Source organism: Apteryx rowi, unplaced genomic scaffold, assembly GCF_003343035.1.
Source record: "Apteryx rowi isolate R43461 unplaced genomic scaffold, aptRow1 scaffold_755, whole genome shotgun sequence".
Lineage (NCBI taxonomy): Eukaryota > Metazoa > Chordata > Aves > Apterygiformes > Apterygidae > Apteryx > Apteryx rowi.
The window spans coordinates 7,812-25,300 of NW_020451044.1; the positions used below are offsets into that span (position 1 = coordinate 7,812).

The window sequence follows — 17,489 nt, forward strand, 5'->3', positions numbered from 1 at the left end:
TCGGTGACCGGCTGTGCGAGCCCTGGGCCTCGACGCTAGCTGAGCCAATGCTAGATCTGGAAGTGGTGCCCGAGCGGTCTCTGGGGAACGAGCAATGGGAGTTCACCTTGGGTAAGTCCCGCCGGGCGCCGGGGCGCCGCGCTTGGCCTTCCCTCCCGCCGCGGCGCTTTGGGGGCTCCTCGCTCTGCAGCCGCCTCTTTCGCGTTCTGCACGCCGAGCGTGCTGCGAGCTTGCGTGCTCCCTTCCCTTGCCTTCCCTTCCCTTCGCTCGCCTCCTCTTGCCTTGTTATTGCCCTTTTAGACCAGTCTCTCTTTCTTTTTTTTCTTTTTTTTTTCTTAAATAACTCCCCGAAGAGGCGACGCGGATGTATCGATTGTAATCTGAATACCCAGTGTCAGGTGATGTCAGTAGCTCCAACTGTGTAGTAATACTTAGCAGAAATACTGCGCTTTTCTGTTGAAGCCCTTTGTAAATACGAGTGGTTTCATAATTTCTGGGTCGTTGCTGGGTTGCGACATTATAGTGGAGAAAGTGGACTTTTGAGAGATTTTCCCAGGGTTAGATAACAAGTATTTATCCTTCCAGTGATTCTCTATACCCTTGTTTTGATCTCTCTGAAAGGTGCTTTCCTGTCTGTCATTCCCCTATTTACTGCAGTGAGAAAGAAGGAGGATTTTCTCCCAGCTGATGCAAATTTAGTTGGTGCCCAGCCCAGGGCTCTTAAGCACAGAGCTGAATTTTATCTGGCATAGATTCTTCAAATGATTTTGTTTTTGAGCCTACACTGTTAATCCTTCAAATTTTCAGAAGTTACTATAGCTATCCTAATTTTCACGTGATTGTTTTGAATTTCAGCATTTGACTCCTTTTGTTGAAGTTTTTCATCTTTGCTGTTGCTCTGTCTGAAGCACAGTTAACTGTAATAGTAAGATGGCTAAGGTAAATGGGGCTCTGGGTGGCAGCCGTTTGTATCTGCCAGAACTTGAGTTACACTTTTATTGCTACTGCTGTTGTTGTCCCCYGTGATAGTAGGGGGACAGGCTCTTGGATAAAAAACATGCTCTGTGACCAGGCTCCGTCAACTTTAGTTGCACCAAAGGAGCAGTTACAGAGTTCTTGATATGAAACCCATCAGACACAAATAGCTGTTTACACTCGTGTGAATTCAGAATCAAGTTCAACTTGATGGGTAATGGGAGTGTTAGAAAGGCTGTTGGAGGCTAATTATAGTACCTCAGGTCCCACCCTTTGAAGTCTTGGTGATCTCCTTATGCCGCTAACATGTTACTGTGCTCCCTCAACTCTGCATGACCTTCTGTGATCCTTTATTATCTGTATTACCTGAAAATAAATCTCAAATTCTATGCCCTAGCCATGGTTTTAAGTATGTAGTGGCTCTCCCTCCCCATCCCCCTATTCTCCTTATAAAAAGAAAAAGATAATTTTTTTCTTCAAGAATCCTGCTAATGCAATCTTATGATTAAAATTATATACTGTGTCTATGTATATGTGTACACACACATGCGCATAGATGTGAGAGAGAGGAAGCTCAGCTGTAATTCTTGGAGTAAACATAGCCACCACGTGACTTGTCTAATATATAATTAGCATGACCTGCTTGTATAGAGCAAAGGACTGACGAGGTATTAGGATACTTAACTTTGTCCTATGCTAACAGTACTGTATGAAAATTCTCAAGCTGGTTCAGCCACGCTGGTGGTAGCAAGGGTGGAAGCCTTAGTATAAATGGGATTCTGGCTGCCAGGGATATACTACTCATCATTTGTTTAGGTCTGCTCTTAGCAGAACTAATGGGAGCGTTCTTGAGCTGCTGCTGACTCTGGCCTCCAGTCCTGTACCCACAATGGAGATGACCGAGGGGAAATGCCAGGAAAATTTTTTACATGAGTTTTTGGATTCTGTTTCTGGCTCCAGCATTAACTCACGATGTGACCAGAGCATAAAAAATTTAACCAGGCTGAGTTTTGTGTTCAATTAGATACCTGTGTCACTGTCACCTCTGAGGCTACATTCCTGGAGTTTTAAAGAGGGAGAACAATTAAATACTTATTTTGTACTGCCTGTAGCTGTGTTATTAGCAGTAGACACACTTACAGTTTCTAAGACACATTTATKTTTCTTTTGCTTTTTATACTTTCCTTTCCTATTAAGTTTCACTCCTTTTTTATTTAATGCATTATGAGACCTCTCGCATTGTTATGTTGTGGTTTTTTTAATTATTCTTTGTTCACTTGTCTGCTCCTCCCCCTCAAGACACATAGTCAAAGAGCTAAAACTTCAAGACATGTTGTTCGCGACCAGGGTATGTCAGAGGAGTATCTTGTATCACTCCAGCATTCGGAGAAGGGGAATGCCTGTGACAGCAGAGTACTAGAACTGAACTTTGTAGGCTTTATTTGCAATGGCTCAGTTTGGCTGACTGTCTGGTATGTTGGAAACCATGTTCACTTCCCAGTTCCCCCAACTGGTAAGGGAGAAAAAGCCTTCTTTGTCTTCTTTGACTGCAAAGACTGCCGACTGCTGAGGAAAAGGTGGTGTTTGCACATGTGTGCATGAGAAGGGTGGAGAAAAATAACCTTGTTTCTTTGCTCCTTCTTTGGCTGTCTACTAGTGGAGGCAAAGGGAGGATATTGGCTCTTCCACCTATGTTTTAGGTTCTTTGAACTATTTTTGGAGAACTTAGGTTGCTATTCATAGCTTTGCTAAGCAGTCACCTAGTAAAATCTGCTTGATTCTCATTCACAGAAAGCTGAATAAAATCAGTCCGTGTCCGTTTGCTTGCTGCTTGAGAAAGCTCTGAGTAAGAGAGTCATGGGAGCTATCTGTTTCCACACTTAGGAACCCAAGATTGCATCAGTTTACACCAGGCTACAAACTGGACTTGGTGTCTGTGTGTACTTCTCTAACCACACGCATTTTTATCGAAACATTGCCTCCTGTGGCAATTGCTATGGGCRTATGGGTTCTGTAAGCTTGTTTGCTTGGTTTGCTCAAGCCTATGCTACTTGTTCTCGGCTTTGAGAATGTATTTTGAGCACCTAACTATTAAAAAGTACTCTGGATTTTATGCTTTAAATAACTTTTGCTTTTTTTCTAATCATAGTTTTTACTAGGTTATGAGATATGTACAATTCACAGGAGCATCTCTGATCTTAACTTCACGCAGTTATTTATGTTTCTGTTCAATTTTGAAAATATCATCTGCTACATAATAATTGTCTACTCAAAACACGCTCAGACTCAGCTGCTTAGACTGTAAGGCAGCTGCTATTTCCTAGATAATAGGAAACAGTGCTGCTTTATTGTGTGGCTCTGTGCATTTTAATTGTATTAGTGTTATTACAAATTCAGAAAGAATACTTATTTTATCATCGTGTGCTTTGTAATTTCTAGTCACAAAAATTGTTTTTCATGTTAAATCCTCGAAACCATGCATGTGTGTATATATATGTATATATATCTTTATATACACACACATAGACATTACCTGCAGTACCAAGCCCCCTTCCCATTTTATATATATATGTATAAAAGGTGCTTGGGAACATGATGTACAGTCTGTGTTTGAGACATGTAGCTAGTAACTAAAAATTTGAATACCTGAACTATCTTTAAATAAAAATGTAGGTTCCATAGTAAACTTTCCTAACAAAGGCGATTTGTTTAATGTTTAAAAACTAGAAATAGAGAAGAAAAAAGGGAGGAATGTACATAAAATGTCAAATAGCTGAATCTAAGTCGACTTGCAGAAATTAATATGGAAGCAAAACTTCAAAATTAGGAGCTCATGATCTCTCTTTATAAATGCCAAATTTGAATCCAGGAACATGATCACATTTCATTTGGAAAGGCAACAAAGGTTTCAACAGTGTGAAAAAGGATGAGAGGACATGGTGCTGTTCTTCCTGCAGAATCGGCCGGTTTACACCATACCCCAAATTGTACAGATGTAAAGATAACATGTAGACTATAAAGAATATTCTCTAAAGTTGTGTTAGAAGGTGGATAGTAATAATGTGTTATTTCAATGAGAGCAAATTGTGTAATATGTATTTCATAACTTGTTCTTCTTTGTCAAAGCTGTCAACTTTGTTCAGTTGCTCTTAGAAAATCCGTGTGTATACATTGAAGAAACAGTGTAAACTGAAAATATAAAATTCACCCTTCTATTAAGTCTAAGCAGAATCATTACTCCATTTTTATATATATATTTTTTTACTGCATTCAATGACTCAGATTATTAGTCTTGACCAAAGCATATGCTATAAAGTGTGACCCAGGTGCCTACTGAATGTGTATAAGAATGCTCATCAACTCAAGTGGCTTTTGCTACAGCCTATTTTATAAATTATTGGATTTTTGACCTTCCCTCAAAAGCAGAAAATTCTGCATGTGGATTACAGAAAGATCTGTGCTTTTCCTACCTCAACCTTGCTATTTAATGTTGTTGCTAGAGATTATTTTCTTTCATATATGTGCCTAACAAGCTGGTGGGTAAACAATGTTTTTCTTGTTCCAGAAAACAGGTTTGTGCTGCTAGCGTGAGTCAAGGAGGTTTTTGTCGGTTGCCTACCTTTGTGCTGCAATTCACTGTTTGCTGATGAGGACTCTGTTACCACATCTGTAACCTTTCTGTCAAAAAATACTGTTAGCTATGTCTCTGAATTGGAGCAATACGCCTGTTTTTATTTACAGGAATGCCGTTGGCTCAGGCTGTAGCAATTCTTCAGAAACACTGTCGCATTATCAAAAACGTCCAGGTTCTGTACAGTGAGCAGGTGAGTAGCAAATGGTCTGGTCAAGTCATTCAGCTAATTGTGCCCAAGTATTAAGGTATAATGGGTATATTGATACTATGTCATGCTGACATACTCTACAAATTGCGGAGCTGCTTGAAGTTGAATAACACCAAATAATTGCCACCCCATGAAAGATGTGGCTTTTATAACACTTTCCCATCACGAGTAATAATCCTCAACGCAGTGCAGTGATTTAACAGGTATCAGTCTTGTATATGTGGTGCTGTGGTAGTACTGTTTTTTTTCTTTAAGAAAGGAAATGTTCTGCAATTAGCTGGATGATTTAATTCTAATCTTTTTACATCATTGTTGTCAAGTGTTGCACTATTTTGGGGGTACTGAATCACTCGTTACTTTCTGCTTTCATGTTTGATTCAGTGGTGATGAGTCCGCTGAAAATGCTGCCACACTTCCTCTCTGGGTCTGAAATTCTGTCTGAAAAGTAGATGCGGTCATTTAAATCAGCTAGATGTTTTAATCATCCTTCATGATTAAAACAACACTGTTGCATTAGTTGCTAATACTTTTGAGTTCCATCAAAAACGAGACTAGAAGTGAAACCTTTCTGCTAGATCGAACAAAGTGTGTTGTATATCCACCTTTATTGTGAAGGAAGTAGAAGGGAAGAGGAGATGGAGCAAAGCAGACCTGTGGCTCTCCAAGTGTGAATTATGTGAAATGCATGTTAATCGGAAGATGGGGTTTGTATATTGTAGATTACAGATCTTTGTATCAGGGAAAAGGCAAAGTCTGGCAGAATTTAATTTTGTATCAAAATACTGATAGAGGTCTTATCCATTTGCAGAGAGTAGCAAATGACTAAGGAGCAAGCTCAACTCTGGGGTTTGCTGCCAGATACATATTTCATCTAATTAAATGTTACATTTTTTTAATTATGTAGATTTATGGCTTTCATGATGACTGAATATTTACTTTGCAAATTGAAAATGTAACTCCTGGAATTTAATATGTAGAGCCATCCGTTTGGCAGTGAATGCATCCCTTGTTTTTTCTACTACTATTTTTTTTTCTCTCCAGCTTTTCTGATTACAGTGCATTCCAGAATAATTTCTRGGTTTGTTTAGATAAATAATGAGATTCCCGTTTCTCTGTGTTATGGAATGACAGAAGGATTAACGGTCCAGTGCTAGAAAGCATGGTACACCACTGCTGGGCTTTTTAGGCCTCTGAAAGGTATATTTTGCTTGACTGTGTACACTTAAGAACAAAGGAATTTGTTTTTATTGTATCTGTAGGGTTTTTTTAGCTTTCTCCCCAAGCTGTAATAAATACAAAGATGCTTTTAGCATCTGTATAATCCAACAAAATAGAAGATCTCAATTTTGTGGAATAGATGTGTTGATGTTTTTCCCATATATCATGCCTGATATCAGAGCCATTACTTCCACACACCGTGCAGGGCCTGCAGTTGATTCTGGCTGTCTGCTCATGCTYGTGCAGAACATCACATACTTTGTTAACAGTTGGGCCCAAAGCATTGCTGGTGCAGTGCTGAGAAGATTCAAACCTTTAAACTTTGTCTAGCACAACTTGCATATACCTGAACTATACCTGAACAGCCGTCTTTCCTCTTTGGGTTCTAAAAGAATGTGTTTGAGCATAGTGATCAAATGTCATGTAAAGTTGTTGCATCTAAAGTACTGAATCTTTGATTCTGGAACTCCAGCAGCAAGTATTTCCTTTCAAACATGTATATATGACAGTTAAATGCAATTAGATCTGCCCACAGCTCCCTTTTTCACTTGCCATAAATGGGATGCCTAAACTGTGCCAAAAAACCCTTAATGAACCAATTTCTGTGACAAGTGTTTTAGCTCCTATTTTTGGTTAGTTTAAATGGAGTACTTTAATTGGCATTTATACCCTTTCCTAAATCCATTCCTCTGGAACTGTATCAATGGGACTGTGATGGTGATAGGGTGGGTTGTTGTTGTCCCCCCCCGTAGCTTTGTGCAGAGCAGTATTATAACTGCACATTTGAATTTCTTCCCTTAGGAATGAGACTCCCAATTCTTTCTGACATCTTCCTCTCGCATTTGAAGTTCTATTTTGTACATTAATAGTCACATGAGCTTCACATGTGCCCTTGAAACTCTTCTTCTGTTATAAACTCTGCCAGCATAGAATAGAAGCTCTGGGCTGTAATAATTGTCAAGCTTTTCCTCAGGTGGCTTTTTTCTCTCTTTTCCAGACACTCAAAGGTACTTGTTGTGTTCTCGTTAGTTTTGGAATAACTTTATTAAAACCCTGCTGAGAAACCAGTGAGATGTAGAGCATATCCCATATCAGAAAAGTTGTGTTGGTGTATATTTTTAATGTAACGCAACACATGTTCTTTGCTGTGTCTGTAGCCTTTCTACGTTAGTTTCATAAAGGAGTCAAACAGACTCTGAGTCAACATCAGACCATTTCCTCAGGCTCATGGTTGTAGCGCAGTGCTGCTTCTACTCTAAACAGTGTTGTAACAGAAGTTCACCAGCAAAAGTGAAGTATTGATGCCACTGTGCAAGGTACTGTAAAGATTTCATTTAGAATAATGCCTACAAGTCTGATCACCGGTGCTCAAGAAAGATGAGCTCAAACTGAACCAGCTTCAGAAAAAGCTGCTGGAGTGATTAAGGGGAATGGGAAATCTGCAGTGCAGGAGATAGCTAAGTCAAAACAAGCTGCAGGGCTTTCAGTGTGAAGTGCAGAATCTGCTTACTAAATACATGATTTGGGGGGGGATGCGAGTCACACCTGAAAAGGCACAGAGGGTATCAGGGCTAGATGACAGTGTTGACATGAGAACAAAGAGGTATGATTGTCAGTGACTAAATTTAGGATGGAAATTAAAATTTTTGACTATCAAAACACAGACCTTCTCCTAGTGGAGCGAAGCAGGGAGTAGCTGTTTTTGAGATAGCTCATGCTTAATTCATAAAAAGGGCTGTATGATGTGGTTGCTTACATTAGAAGCCTGAATGTGCCCCAGATGTCCCATTCTAGTTGCCTTTTGCCAGATAACTGCTTGGTGCAGTTTTAGGGCATGCATGTTGTTGCCTGCCTGTTGTTCGGCTTTTTTCTTCTTTGAGGGGACAGTTGTGGAAGATAGTGCTTACAAAGCAGATGTGCTTGAGATGGTGCCTCATCAAATAGGACCAGCTGACTGTGTATGCATGGATTGTACTGCAGCTTCCCCAGTGTCGCAGAAGATGGAGATGGCATAAAGCCTATCCAGATGCCAGTGGAGCCAAGGGAATGTCTCCTGTTGGCTCCAGCAGACTGCAAATTAAGCCTTTAGTTGTTATGATTCACAGTAACTAAGGAAACCTAAATTCACAACCCAAGACTCAGAAGCCTTCCTTTTTAGGCCTGAAAAGGAGCGTGACACCCTTTGGTATTTGAAGTGGAGTGCCCTCTCGCCATCCTTTTGTCAAGTATGTGCTTGGTTCTGGTGAGAGACTTTGAGAGGGGCTGTTATTTTTGTGTGCCAGGAATGCACCAGACAGTCCCTACATGATGGCTCTGTATGAGCCATCCGTGTCTTTTTTCCTGTTCAAGTAATGGCCAGCGACTCTTCTGGGGAGTTCTTGCAGAGTGCAGATCTTACAAGGGCACTTCTTTTTATAAGAAAACTGACGGGGTTGGGAGCTTTGGCCARATGTATTTTCATTATGCTTATTCATTGAATAAACAATTGTTTTCTGAGGCAGTGTTGTTTTTCCCAAATAGCTAGTTTACACAATGGTGCTTATCTTAACAAAGAAGCCTTGAAGTTAAAAGCTTAACAGCTTTTTTTTTATTTTACAGTCACCTCTTAGCCATGACCTCATCCTTAACCTGACTCAGGATGGAATCAAACTGCTGTTTGATGCTTTCAATCAGAGACTTAAGGTAAAACACCCTCCCTGCAAACAAAATGAGGATATGTTGTCACTTAATACGCTGTAATTACTGTACGGTCTTTTTTATACATTTAATTTGCCATATTTAGTGCTCTCTTTAAGATAAAGAGCTGCATGTCCTTGAGGATTAAATCTTGATTTATAGGATTAAGATGCTTTAACATTCTGCTGAGGACTACAAGAATCCCTTAGGAGTATAATGCTCCAGTGTCATCTCTCTTCCCCATCTTATCTCATATTGTAGCATACACTGAGGAAGGCCCTTACTAAAGCTAAGCTCAGGGTTTGAAATCAGCTTATCAGTTAATGCAAACTGGATAGTGGTGGTTGCTGTTGTTGTTTTTCCCCCAAGTTGTTCTTTTAGTGGTGCTGCCATCTTATTTCTGGAAGTAAACTTCTTCCTTCTTCCTATTCTTAGTTTTCAGTTGTTACATTCATAGAATACTTGTATGGCCTTGAGCGTATGATTTCTCCCAGGAGGTCAAATCCTGGCCTATTTTGAGCAGACGTCTCCTGCACCGACTTCAGTTCGTTCTAGGTTAGCTTTTATCCCAGTGAACCAGGTCCTCAGCCCAGCAATGCCACCTTAGTGCTTTTAGAAGACTGGGTGCTGAGCTGCCTCTCTGGGATGCTTTATGTGGTTAGGATGTGAAATAGAGGGCAGGCTGCTCACTAACCTCCCGTGGCATTTGTTCCCAAAAAATCTGTTATGGAAGGATACAGTTCTGCATCCGAAATGGGCTACTGTGGGACTCTGTAGAGATATGAGTAGGTCAGTACAAAATTGAAAAATGCTTTCTTAACTGAAACACTTTAAAATATCTATGTGTAACTTCTTAGTTATTCAGGGTGGTCGCAAATTCAGATTTTCACAAGTGACTGACTGTGTCGAACCGTTGTGAGTGGGGTTCTCATGTGGACTGCACACATTGCACTGTGCCCCAAGTCTAATTTCTAGTGTGCAGGTGTTGACTGGGCAAACTGTGTGAGGGTGTGCTGCTCTGACTGGGCAAACTGTGTGAGGGTGTGCTGCTCTAACTGCCATGCTATTTGGCATTCTGCTTTTGAAAGCAGAACTGTGAAGCTAAATTTGATGCTTAAAAAAATAAACAAAAAACCCACAATGTTTACCCCTTAGGTAAGTCTGGAATATGGTGTTCATATCCATATTTTCAACCATTGGAAGAGTGATAGATGAAGCCTTGTTCATGTTACTCGGTCATGTCTCCGGTGAAAACAACAAAACTTTGCTCTCCAAAATGTCAGCTGGGTACTTTATCGCAAAAATCACTTTAAGGATGTGGCAGTGTGAAACTTGAGCCCTTCCTATACTTAAATGTATATATAAAATTGTTAAGTAGCAACCCAAATTAATAGTTATCACAAATACTTATTTCTCTTTAGTAGTAACCTATGATGCCATGTTACATTCATATTTTTCTTTTTCAAGGTTTTTTTTATATTAACTATAAAAATAAACATTTTGCAGAATAGTTTTCAACTCAAATTGAGCTCAAATGGGGGGAAGCTGAGCATTTTTTTTGTGCCAGATTTTAGTTTGTAATGACTTATGGAAGTTTCTGTTCATAAAGGAATATTTGAAATAGTGGGATTCTCATTTTTCTTGAGACCTAGAACTTTTGGTGGCTCAGATTGTTCACATGAATGTAGGATTTTTAAGAAAATATTTTTGAAATTCTGTTTGTCAGATGGATCTTTACCACTGAAAGTTACACCCACTGTAGAAATTCTTTCATATACATGTATGTATATAAAAATGTTTAAGGAGACAACTTGAAACCGACAGAGTCACTTCAAGTGCGTGACAGAACAAGCAACACAATAGTAGACCAAACTGTCTGTTTGGGTATAGAGTGGTTTAGTGGTCTAGAGAGATCTCTTTTTTTGTTTTGTTTTCAGCTGTGAAAACTAAAGCTGTAAAAATGCATGGTGTGTTGCAAAAACTTCACTTGTACTTGCAAAACTGTTCAGAAAGCTTTATGGAAACAATTCTGTGAGATCACCTCAGGAGTGAGCAGCGAGCCTTGTTGCAGAACAGYGTAGGTGGAGAGGCAGCAGTGCCTGTTTTCGAAGACGGTGTGACTCTGTTTTCAGTGTTGCTCAGCAGCAGCAAAACTGGAAAAATCAATCCCCCCTGCCTTTTTTTAAACACTGTTGCTATTGGAGTTGGTTGTGAAAAAGAGATTGAAATAAAGGCTACTACAAGTGAAAGCCTTATAGCCCCAAAGAAGGTGCCACAGGGATAACTCCACAGCAATATTCCTGAAAAGTTCTGTCCCCCTCTGCAGGAGCAGGGGGAAAGCTTGTGCATACTCTCTCTACTTGCCTTCAACAGCCAAAATAATGCAAGAGATGTTACGCTATTAGCCTGAAGCTAAAGTGAAAGAGTAAATCCTGGACCAAGTCCTAAAACCATAATTTTACCATGAATTTTAACAATAATCTCTTCAGCGTACATTCTCTCTCTCAGGTGGAGAAAGAGTTAGATTTCAGTGTTGTTCCATTATTGCTGGTTAGTAGGTACTTGAACATTTCTGAGTCATACTAAGCAGTAATTAAGATGGTCATTGTAGCAAAACATCAGCTTTTAACTCATTTAAACCAACTGCCTTTTGGTTGTGTGGTAGGTTCATTGCTGAATGTTCCTTAGCCTTCACACTTGCTGCTCCTCTGCACTTAGGAAGAGCCACCATAGTACTCTAATCAGTGCAGCTTCTGTAGTTTAAAAAATAAATCCTATCATAATGTTCCGGTCTACTGCAGTATTTCTTCAGTGTGTTTGTCTTGATTGTTTTGAGGCCTTTTGTCTATTTTAAACTTTGCTAAATTGTGCTTTTTTTCCCCCTGCTTTTGTGGTTGGTAAAAAGAACTGTTGACGTGAATAGATCTTCAGTTTGGGTTGTGGGAAGAGGGCTCATGGCAAATTGGTGCCTGTTGGCTGCTGTCCGTGTGTTTCTCATGTGGGACCTTATTTGCGCAATATACTATTCTTAGTTAACTGTTCTGTCTGTTCTTCAGTCCCGTTCCACCGCTGCCATGTGTTTTAGCCAGGTGTGTTCCAGCAGAACTTGTGGAGAGTACCTGATACTCTAATAGTTGCAGCAAAGCTAGCTCTGTATGGGGGGTGATTTTTCTCTCTTTTCAGAAACACTTTGGGCAGGGGGGAGAAAAGGACATGCAGTGTTAATTTAAAGGGGGGGGGGGTTAAAATCATTCCTAGCTTTCCATAAATGTGGCCTTTTCTTTAGCAAGCTGTGCAGTAAAGGAAATCTGGACATGTCAAACTGCATTTGAATTCAAAAACTGGATAACTAGTGTTTTTTCTTTTTTTTTTTCCTAAGAAGCATAATTTAAAGTATGTATATGAAGAAGAAATATTTGTTTGCTCTTCTTTATGTTGGCTTTGCCAAACTGTTATTCTGTTGCTTGTTTTGTGCTGTGCTTGATGCTTGTATCCTGAAGTGTGTGGCCTTTCTAAGCAGGCCAGAAGTGCTTCAGAAAACTCTTCTAACTCTTTATGAGTCAACAGCGTACCATTAAATGTTAATTTTTATATAGCGGTTTGAGCATTGCAAGTATTTTTATGTAGGGGTATTTACCAGACATCTCCCAGAAACAAGACTTCCTTTTTAGCTGGTGGTATTTTTAGGCTTTAAAGCCACATTGGTAGCAAGCTCCCTGGGGAATTCTGCTTTACTCTCCAGTTGAAGAGTGAGTGCTTTTTAAATGTCAGTGATGTGCTGGAGGATTATCCAAAGCAAGAAAAAGCTCTTTACCTTTCCTTTACAGCAGTTATGATGTCTTCTACATATTTTCTTTCCCCTGCTGATATGGGAACACCTATGCAGGGTGGAAGAAATCTTATGTTTAACCATGGTGGTTCCCCAAAATGATCTGGGTGGTTCTCCAGTCTAGCCTCAGTATCCAGTAGCAGAGTTGCATTAAGATCACATGAAACCAGTCTCAGATGTAAGTTTGCAATAGTGTATCCAGCACAAAGGATTCATACATAATACTGAATGCAGTGAGAGGAGCTCCCTGGAATATTCAGTAGTGTGTAAAATATTGAACTAGATATTATGACTTGCTCTGATTCCTTATGGGCTGCTCTTCTGATCATCTTCTGCTTAGAGATATGGCTAGGTGTCTTTTTTATCTAGTATTGAAATAGAGTACTGCTACTTAGCTTTGCTATGTTCATCTTCTGCTTTAGAAAGAGTTGGAAAGTGTAAACACAATGCGGTCAGCACAAGGGTTTACTTCCCCGTAAAGGTATTCCTCAGTGTAAAGAGAGCAACCCAAGCAGTGGACTACTGTGTTGTTGTTTTGGGGGGGGTTGTGTGTGTTTTGTTTTGCTCTTTTTTTCTTTTCATTAGAGAGCCCCCTAATTAGCTAACTATTGCTATTACTTGCCTTTGTATTTGCTTAAGAGTAGTCCTTGTGGAAATCAAGATGCTGACATGTTAGTCAAAAGATTAATTTCTGCAGATCAGTGCTGCTGATGTACACAGATGCAAAGATTTGGAGGTACTGTACTGAAGCCTGGTTCTTCTGCAGTTCTTGTTTTAGATGTGCAGTTACTGAGTCAGTTTTCAGAGTTTTGTCTCTGTCAATACAGTTAATATCCAGCAGAGTTCCTTTGGGGAAGGAGATCAAGCAGTACCAGCTAATTTGCCTTTGGGCAGGAGTTTGCCTCTGTTATGATTCGCAAATGTTTGAAGTATGGTAATGTTTCTATTTGCTATATTTCAGGTGATTGAAGTTTATGACTTGACTAAGGTGAAGTTAAAATATTGGTAAGTGATTTAAGACCTCCTGTGATCTCTCTTTCATTACGGTGACTGGTTTCTTTGCTTTTTTTTATCCTGAATTCATTTTTTCTTTCATTCTTGTTAAGAAAACAATCTAATAGTCAAAAAAAGAATGTAGATGCCTTTCTTGCACATAGCACTTGATTAGATTACCAGTTTACTCTTCCCCTTTGGACTTGGAGACTTTCTAATTTAAATGCAGTATTGCCATTTGTAAACACTAGTAGCATCTATTCAATACTCTAAGGCACACTAATTTCATTTTCTTTTTCAGTGGTGTCCACTTTAACTCTCAGGCAATCGCTCCAACCATAGAACAAATTGATCAGTCATTTGGAGCAACGCATCCAGGAGGTAAGCCAAAATTTTTCTGAGAATCAAAAGTACACCTAGACTGACAGACTCTTTTTTTCTAGAAAGTTTTTTCTCTATGTCTCCATAGAGAAATGTATAGAGATCTCTTTTGTCAAATAATTTGAAATTGTGTTCCAGAATGGTCACAACCTTATAGGTGGGTTATCTTATAAAATGTATTGTAAATTGAATAGCGGTGTTCTTTAAGTGAAATAATGAGACCCACAGAATGGTATGCTCAAATACCATTAATGATCTGTTTTGAACTGCCAGTGCCCAGAAAATCCTGACCTTTGTTGCTGTTGTTTTTACACATTCTTATGCACGGTCTGCTCTCAAGTGCCCTTGAGGATTAAGTATACCCTGAACCTAGAGACATTTGAGCTGATCTCCATGCAGAGCCAGCCAGAACTGTCTGCTCAGGCTCCATGCTCTGAGAACGTTCTTATACTGCTGCTAGGACAGGATCCAGTCTGAGCATGTGTATAACTGGCTTGCATCTCCCTGAACCTCCTTTCTTTTACTGGGAGCACTGGGGAGGTGTGAAGCCAGCCTAGGTGCAGCACACCCAGAACTGGGACAAGTTTGTTTAACTTGACTGAACCCACACTGACTCTTGCAGAAGCTACTTGGCTGTTCACCGCTTCCGTAACAGGAAAAATGCAGTCTTTAAGCTCCCTGTTTATATGTGATAACAGTTTATTTCGGGGATTTGGTAGGTGATGAAACTAAGCAAATGATGAAACTTTCAAGAAGAGGGTATTTATAATTTAATTGCTTGGGAACCTTCAAGAAATGGAGCCACAAAACTGACATAACAAGAAGGAAGGTTAACTCTGTATAGGCAAGATAGCAATATACCCTTTTTAGAGCATCCTTTTCTATTTYTACTTTAACATGGTCCATTTGCAGTAGTCGGGCTGATCCCAAATAGGCCAGCCTTCTTTGTGATTGATGGCAATTGCATATCCAGTCTTTGTGCCTGCTTTCTGCAGGCAATCTCTTGCACATCACAGAACAGGGCTTAATTGTGGAGGGTCCTTTGGCTAAAGTAACGTGGCATAAAAGCCTGCTGTAGTAGTTGAACATCAGATTGAGATAAGTGGAGGTTGGAGTATTTCTAGCCATAATTCTCCAAGGACCAGAATTAGCCACCTTAAGTTTCACTTCAGTCGTGATCTTAAGCTTTCCTCTTAGATGGACACTCTGAAGTCTATAATTAGTTGTTATGGAAGTAGTATGCACAGGAGCTTATGTAGAATTTAGGCAGGGTAAAAGTGGTCCTGTATCCCGGACAGTTTATAGTTTTAACTTGTTCTGTGACCATGGTCTATTTGCAAATACTTAGGGGAGAAAGTGCTCACAAAATTGTGATATTATGAACGATAAAAATACATACCTAGCTGTAAGCATTATTTACTATAGGAATAACATGGTTTATTACTGCATAAAATTGTATGCAAGCACATAAAATGTACCATGTGTCCTCATGCAGTTTGTCAGATCATGTGCGCTTGTCGTATTCAATTAAGAAAACTTGCATGCTTTCTTCATCTGATGATAGTTTTCATAACTTTCATCCACTGATGTGTAGATGTGAAATGCATTTGTTAAGCTGTTGGCCTGTACTACCGTTTCACTAGAGCATGTACTCATTCAGTTTGCTTGCTGAAATTCAGTATCTTCTGTTAATGGCCTACTTGACCTAAATAAATGCTTTGTATGAAGCAATCTAATGATTATAAATTGAGTTTCAACTGTATCATGCAATGCAAGGTTTTGGTAGCTCTCTTTTCTGTTCTCTAAAACAAAAAAACAAAATAGTTTCCAGCATCTGGGAGGCTTGATGGCAGAGTTCATGTCCCACAGAAATTTGATATGGGAGAGGGGAGGAAGGTGGGAAGAGAAACCTTCCTCATCTCTAATGTGACAAAAGTCCCAAAGGTCAGTTTTTATGAGTGAAAATAGGACTAAACCATATCTCTTTTCTTCTCCACACTGATACTCCCCCAAAACCTGCTCATCTTTCCCTTCCCCCAAAAAAACAACCCACGCCCTATAAGTTTAAAAGTATTTTGTTTTTTTTGTTTGTGGTTCTTTTGTCGTTTCATCTCAGTGTACTACACCCACTAGCGTTTCAAAGCAGGGTGTCTTCTTTCACTTAAAACCAAGGTGATTATAGGAGAACTTTCCTGTGACAGGATAAAACCATAGTTCCAAAACACATTTCAAAAGGTCGGAGGCAGTTTATCTTTGAAACTGACCTTCAAGCTGGTTTGGTTTTGCCAAATCAGTGGTTTAAAACAGAAGAGTCATCAGAATATTTGCAGCCAGCTTCATTATTTTCCAGCTAATGTTAGTCTGAAATGTTGTAGCATCTCTGTGGTAGAGCTGGACCCCGTGATTGAAGCTTGGTTGCTCTTGAGGTCAATAGCTTCCGTCAAAGCCAACATTTCCTCCCACTTTTCCATCTCCCTTCCATGAGTCTATAACTGACCTCATGCTGGGGAGCGCTTACTCTTGCCAGTGGTTCTGTTGAAATCACATCCTGTTCTGAATTCCCATAAACGTGGCTGTTTGCCTAAGTGCCATTCAGCATGGATAAGGGCTATGGAATTGGACTGAGGTTGCTACATAGGAGAAAAAACAGCTACGGTTACTTACCAATGGAAAAGATAACTCAGAGCAGCTAAGTGTGAAGTTCTTGCTTGCTTTAAGTGAAATTGTAGGAGGGGTTGTTTTTAACAATCTTGTTTTGTTACTCTTTATTTTATTTTTATTTTTTTTCCCTGCAGAATATCCCTTACCAAGCCTGATAGGGAGGACTGTCTCCGACTGTCAGGCTGCAGGTGGGCCTTGAGCTGGGCATAGCCCTGGGCAGAGCTGTCCTTTTTTCTCCCTAGCCTGTTTTCTTTAAAGTGGGCATCTTCTGTGTGCTCAGTCTCTAAAGTTACACCTTCCTAGAACACAAAGTTAAGAACAAAAATCTTTTAACAGAAAAATTGGATCTGCTGGCTGAGACAGCTTAATAAAATACTGAAAACAAACCATTCTGCCTCGGTGAGGAGGGAGGGTTGCCCAAGCTCCTCTGCGGTGCCAGAACAGCCTCCTGTTTGATATGAGTTAGACTTGAATTTGGGATCTGCCTCTGCTCTTCTGCAGGCTGGCTGCTTTCCGTGGCTTTGTCCCATCCTGCTCTCCCAGCTGGTCCCTTCTGCTGCTTCCCTGCCAGGCAAACTCTCCCCTCCCTTCCACGGGGTCCCACCTCGCCCAGGGCGCAGCAGCGAGGACGCAGCCTGTCTGCCTCCGTCAGCTGCGTTTGACAGAATGATACTGCAGGGACCTGTGCAGTAGATCAGAAAGACTGCGTGGCTCGGTCTTGTTTGCTCACATCAGTAGTTGTGACATACGGTCTTGAGGGATAAGTGAGAACTTCCTAGGGATGAAAACATTCCTTGCCCTTTAAGCCTAAACATCCACAAACGTTTCAGGGGATGGGAACTGATGCGATTTGTATAATCAGATATCGCACTTGGCACGACTAGGGGAAAAACACTTCTCCAGCTGGCTGGGGG

General features: G+C 40.2%; 1 protein-coding gene across 10 annotated transcripts in view; it reads left to right on the forward strand.

The window, feature by feature from the left end:
- Positions 1 to 6: 6 nt before the first annotated feature.
- The window catches only part of CUNH16orf70 (chromosome unknown C16orf70 homolog), a 38,285-nt gene continuing 20,802 nt past the window's right edge, over positions 7 to 17,489 (forward strand). For 8 of the 10 annotated variants that reach the window (XR_003257111.1, XR_003257110.1, XR_003257112.1 and 5 more), the window contains exons 1-5: positions 7 to 111; positions 4,717 to 4,799; positions 8,634 to 8,717; positions 13,502 to 13,545; positions 13,835 to 13,914. Coding sequence is in view for 7 of the 10 variants with exons in the window: in XM_026088161.1 (XP_025943946.1) it covers positions 48 to 111; positions 4,717 to 4,799; positions 8,634 to 8,717; positions 13,502 to 13,545; positions 13,835 to 13,914 (355 nt within the window). In the remaining 3 variants the exon portion in view is untranslated. The remainder of the gene's footprint in view (positions 112 to 4,716; positions 4,800 to 8,633; positions 8,718 to 13,501; positions 13,546 to 13,834; positions 13,915 to 17,489) is intronic. The other 2 variants (XM_026088166.1, XM_026088165.1) reach the window with 1 other exon arrangement.